Source organism: Bubalus kerabau, chromosome 12 (genome assembly GCF_029407905.1).
Source record: "Bubalus kerabau isolate K-KA32 ecotype Philippines breed swamp buffalo chromosome 12, PCC_UOA_SB_1v2, whole genome shotgun sequence".
Lineage (NCBI taxonomy): Eukaryota > Metazoa > Chordata > Mammalia > Artiodactyla > Bovidae > Bubalus > Bubalus kerabau.
Window position 1 is genome coordinate 36,141,022 of NC_073635.1, and position 8,615 is coordinate 36,149,636.

The window sequence follows — 8,615 nt, forward strand, 5'->3', positions numbered from 1 at the left end:
CAGTCACTGTGTGAGCGAGTGGATGGACACTCACTCAGAAGGACTTAAAGTCCTCTTTACAGAAGAAGGAATGCCCTATTACATGTGGACAACTCTAGGCCTGTGTGACTCCACCACTCTATTCTCCCATCCGTTTAAGGGAGAGAGAAGACCAACTTGACATAGATGCTGCGGGAAAGGGGAACACTTCCCAACGCATGTGAAGCTGGTGTTTCTCTGATTCCAAAGTCAGACAGATGCTGTCGGCTGAGGGCCCTCAGACCACCTTCTTGAAACACTTGACTTTGGCAGCGAGAGCAAGACTAGTGAAGCTGCAGCTGGAGTCCCGCTGGAGGCGGGCTGGGGAGGGGCGCAGGCTGCCCGCAGGTCAGTGGGGAAGACCCCAGAACGAGGCTTCCCAGCAGTGTGAATTCTTGGGTCCCATGGGTGACGCTGCAGCAGGAGGGGCCTCCTTCAGAAGCATCTGAGTGCTGTGCAGTGTCTTTTTCCTTCTTTGACGTTTCATTTGTGTTCTATTGAGGGACATGCACCTTCCCACTAGACAGAACAGAACGAATAGTTGCTCTGCTTTTTCATCAAAGTAGAGTTTTTCTGGCAGTTTTGCAGTGGTTGACATGGCTTAACCACTTTCACAAAACTCCTCCCCATTCTTTTTCCGCCTGTTTTGTCCTGAGGTCTTAGGTTCCCGTGGTCCCCGAGTTCCGCAGCTGTGGGAGGAGAGGGGCTTGTGCTTGCTCCCCGAGCTGTGCTACCTGCTGCGGACAGCAGGGGACCAAAAGCCCCTGAGGTCCCGTCCGCATCATCTTGGACGCTCATCTTCCCACGAAACCTCCCCAGGAGGAGGGGTGACACCAAGAAGAAGGAGAAAAGCTAGAACTGGAGTTGATGCTGGGACCTGCAGGTGACCTTCCGGGGGAGATGTGGGTGGGGACAAGCCCCGAGGGCCCGGGCCCGGTGCTTGGCCCTCCCTGCTCTTAGCTACTGGTGCTTAGGCAACCACAGGGCTGGGATTTCTGGCAAAGCTTTCTCCATTTTACTCATCTGGGAGTGCTCAGCGCTTCACATGAATTATTGCGTGGAAGGCTCACAAAAACCTGGTGAAGTAAATCCCACTCTTCTTTCAGGTGTGGAGACCCTGCGGCCAGCTGGGAGCCCAGGGATGCAAGTGGGTCCAGCAAGGGCAGTTCAAGGCGCCTTCCCTTGGCGTCCTTGTCAGTACAGCTCTGGGGCGTGCCCTTAGGATTCAGAGCTGCTTGGCCCTGTGATGCACGAGGCTCCCTAGGCTTTGATGTCAGGTCATCTGGAGGTGCCCTCTCCCTTCCACAGGTGCCAGCAGCCTGGCATGTGGCCAGACCTGAGGTCTCAGCACCGCCCTCTCTGATTACCTGGCATGAGATGCAGAATGCCCGGGTGGCTCGGTGTCCAGGACACAAACTCCTCTGAGGAGCTCCCCACCTTGAAGGAGCGGCCAGATCCCACATTTTCAGCTCTACACTCAACTTGCAAGTACACTGAGGATGAGTCATGTTCACGTATCACCCAGATGAGAAAGCACCTTCTCCTCAGACCTCATCTATACAGAGGAGTGATCACTGGTTGCACTGATCTTTCAAGACCATTTTTTATGATTGCTTATTTCCTGAAATGTTTTATTTTTTATCAAAATCACAATAATAATTATACAAAATTCAGAAGAAAATATCAAAGTGAAAGAAGAATTTTAAAAAATTATCCATAACCGTGTCAGGTATAGTAATAACCACTGTGAATATTTTGGTGTTTTTCATTCATTTTGTGTATATACACATATATTAAATATGTGAAAATATGGAATGACATTATTACATTTATTTGATAATCTTCTTCTAAACATTTCATCAACATACACTACAGAAAAATGCACTACCTCCTTTTTTACCCAGTACATAGCAATCACCTTAACCCATCATTATATCCTCTTCTGCACCGGAGTGTTTGATAACTGCAGCATTCCTCCGTGAACCTGCCACTCTCTGGTATTCTGGAATTTCCTGCAGTCAAATAACTTTCTAATATGAATTTCAGCTCTTCAGGAGGACTCTTTCTCTTTTTTTGGCTGTACTGCATGGCTTGCAGGATCTTAGTTCCCTGGCCAGGGATTGAACCCACGCCCTCAGCACCTCAGCAGTAAAAGCACAGAGTCCTAATTACTGGACTGCCATGAAATTCCCCAGTAGAACTATTTTTCAAAAAACATTTACCTATTTATTTTTGGCTGTGCTGGGTTTTCGTTGGTGCTCAGGCTTTCTCCAGTTGCGGAGAGCAGGGACTACTCTCTCGTGGTTCTCCGGCTTCTCACTGCGATGGCTTCTCTTGTGGTGGAGCACGGGTTCTAGGATGCTCAGGCTTCCATAGTTGCAGCACGTGGGCTCAGTAACTGTGGCTCTGAGGCTCTAGAGCACAGACTCAATAATTGTGGCCCACAGGCCTTGCTGCTCCTTGGCATGTGGGATCTTCCCAGATCAGGGAATTGGCAGGCGGATTCTTCACCACTGAGCCACCAGGGAAGCCCTAGTAAGATAATGCTAATAAGCATGTCTGGGTTTGGGGCCCAGGAATCTTCACTTTAAATAAGCCCATCTAGAAAGTCTTATGAGCATTAAAGTTTGAGAGAACCTGGCCTTTCACCACTTTAAATGTGAGCATTCCTTCTTGGTGTGTCATTTTCCAGATTGGTTGCGGTGGTAGCCCTCATGTTCTTCATGAAAGGAGCTTTGCGTTCTTCCGTAGCTCCTAGATTGTAGGGTCTCTGCTTAGCAGGAGGTTGTGTGGAGATGAGATGCCTTAGAGGGGCGAGCCGGCTCCATCACTTGCTTACCCACTTTTACCCTCAGAGCCTGGATTATCTTGCAAAACGTTGATGGTGAAGATAATTATCTCCCGGGGATGCTCCAAGGACTGCTTGAGATAATGCTTGAGAAGTCTCTGCAAAACAAAACCTGCTCTACAATTTTTTTACCATTATTATTCTCCACAGTTCTACCCTTTTCCCTCTCAGCCATAGAGGGGTCCTGGGTAACAGTTGCTCCTACACCTGTGATGTCCTGTATAGCAGCCGCATGTGACTTCTGAACATTTAAAATGTGGCTAGTCTGGGGAATTCTCTGGTGGTCCAGTGGTTGGGACTCTGTGCTTCCACTTCAGGGACCCTAGGTTTGATCCCTGCTCTGGGAACTAAGACCCCACAAGCCACACAGGTTGGCCAAAAAAAAAAGTAACAGGTCTGAATATTATTAGGTTTTATTTTTTAACATTTATTAAAATATAGTTGATTTACAATGTTGTGTTACTTTTGGGTGTACAGCAAAGTGATTCAGTTATACAAATAATACATGTATGTTGTTCTTTAGATTCTTTTCCATTATAGGTTATTTGTTGTTGTTTAGTCACCAAGTCGTGTCCGACTCTTCTGGTGCCCCATGGACTATAGCCCACCAGGCTCCTCTGTCCATGGGTTTCTCCAGGCAAGAATACTGGAATGAGTTGCCATGCCCTCATCTAGGGATTGAACCCATGTCTCCTACACTGTCAGGTAGGTACTTTACCACTGAGCCACTAGGGAAGCCCACTTATTGTTCATTATAAGATACTAAATATAACTCCCTGTGTTATACAGTAGGTCCTTGTTGGTTATCTGTTTTATATATGGTAGTGTATATTTGTTAATTCCAAATTCAGTTTATCCCTCCTTGCCTTTCCCCTTTGGAAAGGTAGGTTTGTTTTCTATGTCTATGAATCTATTTCTTTCTCATAGATAAGTTCATTTGCATTAATTTTTTTTTAGATTCCACATATAAACAATATATGAAACTTGTCTGACTTCACACAGTATGATAATCTTTAGGTTCATCTGTTGCTATGAAAGGCATTATTTCATTCTTTTTATGGCTAAGTAGTATTCTATTATATATACATACTACATCTTTGGGGCTTTCCTGGTGGCTCAGTGGTAAAGAATCCACCTGCAATTTGAGAGACCTGGGTTCAATCCCTGGGTTGGGAAGATCCCCTGGAAGAGGGCATGGCAACCTACTCCAGTATTCTTGCCTGTAGAATCCCCATAGTCTGGTGGGCTACAGTCCATGAGGTCACAAAGAGTCAGACACAACTGAGCGACTGAGCACACAGCATACCCACCTCTTTATCCATTCCCCTGTCAATGGACATTTAGGCTGCTGCCTTGCCTTTTGGCTATTGTAAATAGTGCTGCTATGAACATGAGAGGTGCAGATATCTTTTTGAATTAGAGTTTTCTCCAGATATATGCCCAGGAGTGGGATTGCTAGATCATATGGTAGTTCTGTTCTTAGTTTTTTAAGGAGCCTCCATACTGTTCTCCACAGTGGCTCCACCAACTTACATTACAAAGAACATATATATACATGTATAACTGAGTCATTTTGCCATACAGCAGAAATTAACACAACACTGTAAATCAAATATACCTCAATAAAATTTCAAGAAAGCAAAAACAAAAACTAATCAGTGGTCGCCCAGGGCTTGAATTTACTACAAAGGGGCTTGATGAACGTTTTGTATCATAGGAAAAGTTCTATATCTTAACTGTGGTACCCAGCTTAGATATTTGCCTGAAGTCACTTACAGAGGAGAATTCTCTGGTGGCCTAGTGGTTAGGACTTGGTGCCTTCACTGCCAAGGGCCGGGATTCAATCCCTGATTGGGAAACCGAGATCCTACAAGTCACATGGCCAAAAAAAAAAAAAAAAAGCCTCATAGAACTCTATACTGAAAAGAGGAAATTTTACTGTATGTAAATTATATTTCCATAAACTTAAAAAAGAATGCACAGTCCACATTTTACTGTAAATTTTACTTCAAAGAAATCCATATTGGAATATCGGGATCTAGTTGTGTCTGTTGGTATGTTTAGGGGTGACAGGCTGAGTCCTGCAACCTGCCCTGAAATGTATCAGAAGTGAGATGTAGGGAGAGTCAGACACAGGTGCGCACAGATGTGCCACAAAGTAAGTGTAGTAAAACGTTCATGGGAAAACAGAGGTCTGCAGTTCTCTAAGTGCTGTGCTGGGGAACCCCCAGCATCACCCTCACCTGGAAACTTGATAGAAGTGCATGTTCTCAGGCCAGACCCACTGAATCAGAACTAGAGGAGCCTTTGAAGTGACTCCAATGCAGGCTGGAGTCAGAGAATGCTTGACTAGATGCTGGTATGTTGGTGTTCCTTGTATCTGCACAGAGTCATGTCCGACTCTGTGCGACCCCATAGACGGCAGCCCACCAGGCTCCCCCGTCCCTGGGATTCTCCAGGCAAGAACACTGGAGTGGATTGCCATTTTCTTCTCCAATGCATGAAAGTGAAAAGTGAAAGTGAAGTCGCTCAGTTGTATCCGACTCTTAGCGACCCCATGGACTGCAGCCTACCAGGCTCCTCCATCCATGGGATTTTCCAGGCAAGAGTACTGGAGTGGGGTGCCATTGCCTTCTCCAAGTTCCTTGTATAGTTCTGAGTTTTCTGTGTGTTTGAAAATCTTCATGATGAGGTGTTTGGGTGGAGCCTGTGTAAGCCTAGGAGCCAGCCCCCAGCACTGCCTCAGGAAGGCACACCCTTTGTGGGGGGTGCACGGGGGGCTTTCCAGCCTTCTGTTCCCCCATCTCTGTCAATAGCCCTGACTTCTCTCATAACCCTATCTAAAATGGGGTTTTGTGGGTAAAGTGGTATCTTGTTATTTAGCATGATAAATGCCCAAAATGGTGAAATTAAAAGTATTTAAGTAGAGATTGGTCCAGTTGCCAGGGCAGGCATGGGAATTTGAAGGCCTGTGGCCTGTGTCGCTCGGACCAGGCCTGGGCTGTGGAGGCCTCAGGGGGGCTCAGCCTTCGTCTCTCAGGAATGTTGCATCTGGGGGTCGGGGGGAAGGAGGTGCTTACGGGCAGAGGACCGAGAGCTGAAACTTCTTTGAGCCTCCAGAGCAGGTTGTATGTATTATTCTGAGCCTACTTTGCTAATAAGTGTCTCGTAAATGCCTGTTTGTATCTGGATTCAGCCTGAGACTCGCTTTCCTTTTGACCCAGGAATGAGCTGGGGGGAGGGGCATGGAGCTAACCCCAACCCCTTGAGAATTCTGTGGCAGCCATCACCCCCTAAAAGGAACAGCAGGGCCTCACGTGACCAGATCAACTCAGGCCAGTTGTAGCAGCAGGGGACAGATTCCTTGATATCTAGGCAGTTTAGGAAATTCCACGTGAGTGCCTTACCAGAAGTTCAGCCGTTTGCCGTCAGTACTTTAAAAATTCTTTCCTGAGTATTCACTGCAATTCACATAAGGCTTTTAGACTTCCTTTAAATCCTGGTTAGCCTTCATCACAGCCTTCTTTTGATAGGTGGACATGTCCTTTTCTCCCAGATTTTCCAAAACATTTACTGATTACTCAAGGATGTTCATTCTACATGGAAGGAAGTCTAACTGGGCCGTATATTGTGTTCATGCATGCTAAGTCACTTCAGTCCTGTCTGATTCTTTAAGACCCTACGGACTGTAGCCCATTAGGCTCCTCTGTCCATGGGATTCTCTAGGCAAGAACACTGGAGTGGGTTGCCATTCCCTTCTCCAGGGGATCTTCCTGACCCAGGGATTGAACCTGCATCTCCTGTGGCTCCTGCATTGCAGGCGGGTTCTTTACCTCTGAGCCACCAGGGAAGCCCATATTATGATCAGACTTGACATTTAATTCTACATTAATAATGCCTCTTCCAGGCTGGCCCCTTGTGTAGGGCTCTTCACCTGGTTGTCACAGATCCCAGAGTTTGTGGATGAAATTCAAGAGGCTTGTGAACTTGGATGGGGAAGAGTTGTGTCTTTATCTTCTCCAACTTGCAACTGAAACTTAGCTCCTTCTGTGGTGAATGTGGGCAGCATAGCACAGACAGGTTAGCAGACCTGTGTCTCTGTCTCCAGTAGGAATCAGACATTTTCATATCACATGATGATTTTTTAGTTATTCTGTTTTAAAAAATAAATGTATTTATTTTAAGCTGTGCTGGGTCTTCGTTGCTGCACGGACTTTATCTAGTTGCAGTTCAGTTCAGTTCAGGCGCTCAGTCATGTCCAACTCTTTGCTACCCCATGGACTGCAGCACGCCAGTCCTCCCTGTCCCTCATCAACTCCCAGAGTTTACTCAAACTCATGTCCATCAAGTCAGTGATGCCGTCCAACCATCTCATCCTCCTTAGTCCCCTTCTCCTCCTGTCTTCTATCTTTCCCAGCATCAGGGTCTTTTCCAATGAATCAGTTCTTCACATCAGGTGGCCAAAGTACTGGGGTTTCAGCTTCAGCATCAGTCCTTCCAATGAATACTCAGGACTGATTTCCTTTAGGATTGACTGGTTTGATCTTTGTGCTGTCCAAGGGACTCTGAAGAGTCTTCTCCAACACCACAGTTCAAAAGCAGCAATTCTTTGGTGCTCAGCTTTCTTCATGGTCCAACTCTCACATCCATACAAGACTATTGGAAAAACCATAGCTTTGACTAGACAGACCTTTGTGGCAAAGTAATGTCTCAGCTTTTTAATATGCTGTCTAGGTTGGTCATAGCTTTTCTTCTAAGCAGCAAGTGTCTTTTAATTTCATGGCTGCAGTCACCATCTGCAGTGATTTTGGAGCCCAAGAAAATAAAGTCTGTCACTGTTTCCATTGTTTCTCCATCTATTTGCCATGAAGTGATGGGACCGAGTGCCATGATCTTAGTTTTTAGAATGTGAGTTTTAAGCCATCTTTTTCACTCTACTTTTTCACTTTCATCAAGAGGCTCTTTAGTTCCTCTTTGTTTTCTGCCATAAGGGTGGTGTCATCTGCATATCTGAGGTTATTGATATTTCTCCCTGCAGTCTTGATTCCAGCTTGTGCTTCATCCAGTCTGGCATTTCGCATGATGTACTCTGCATATAAGTTAAACAAGCAAGATGACAGTGTACAGCCTTGCCATACTCTTTCCCAATTTGGAACCAGTCTGTTGTTCCATGTCCAATTCTAACTGTTGCTTCTTGACCTGCATACAGATTTCTCAGGAGGCAGGTAAGGTGGTCTGATATTTCCATCGTTTTAAGAATTTTCCACAGTTTGTTGTGATCCACACAGTCAAAGGCTTTAGTGTAGTCAATGAAGCAGAAGTAGATGTTTTTCTGGAATTCTCTTGCTTTTTCTATGACCCAACAGATGTTGGCAATTTGATCTCTGGTTCCTCTGCCTTTTCTAAATCCAGCTTGAACATCTGGAACTTCACGGTTCAAGTACTGTTGAAGCCTAGCTTGGAGAATTTTGAATATTACTTTGCTAGTGTGTGAGATGAGTGCAATTGTGCAGTAGTTTGAACATTCTTTGGCATTGCCTTTCTTAGGGACTGCAGTGAAAACTGACCTTTTCCAGTCCTGTGGCTACTGCTGAGTTTTCCAAACTTGCTGGCATATTGAATGCAGCACTTTCACAGCATAATCTTTTAGGATTTCAAATAGCTCAGCTGAAATTCCATCACCTCCACTACCTTTGTTCGTAGTGATGCTTCCTAAGGCCCACTGACTTTGCATTCCAGGATGTCTGGC

General features: G+C 45.7%; 1 protein-coding gene across 1 annotated transcript; it reads left to right on the forward strand.

Moving 5' to 3' along the window:
- Positions 1 to 3: 3 nt before the first annotated feature.
- LOC129624225 (uncharacterized) lies at positions 4 to 1,443 on the forward strand. The gene is made up of 3 exons (XM_055541895.1): positions 4 to 366; positions 682 to 901; positions 1,125 to 1,443. Exons 1-3 carry the CDS (start codon positions 237 to 239, stop codon positions 1,441 to 1,443), a joined length of 669 nt encoding a protein of 222 aa, XP_055397870.1. The 5' UTR covers positions 4 to 236.
- The last annotated feature ends 7,172 nt before the right edge of the window (positions 1,444 to 8,615 follow it).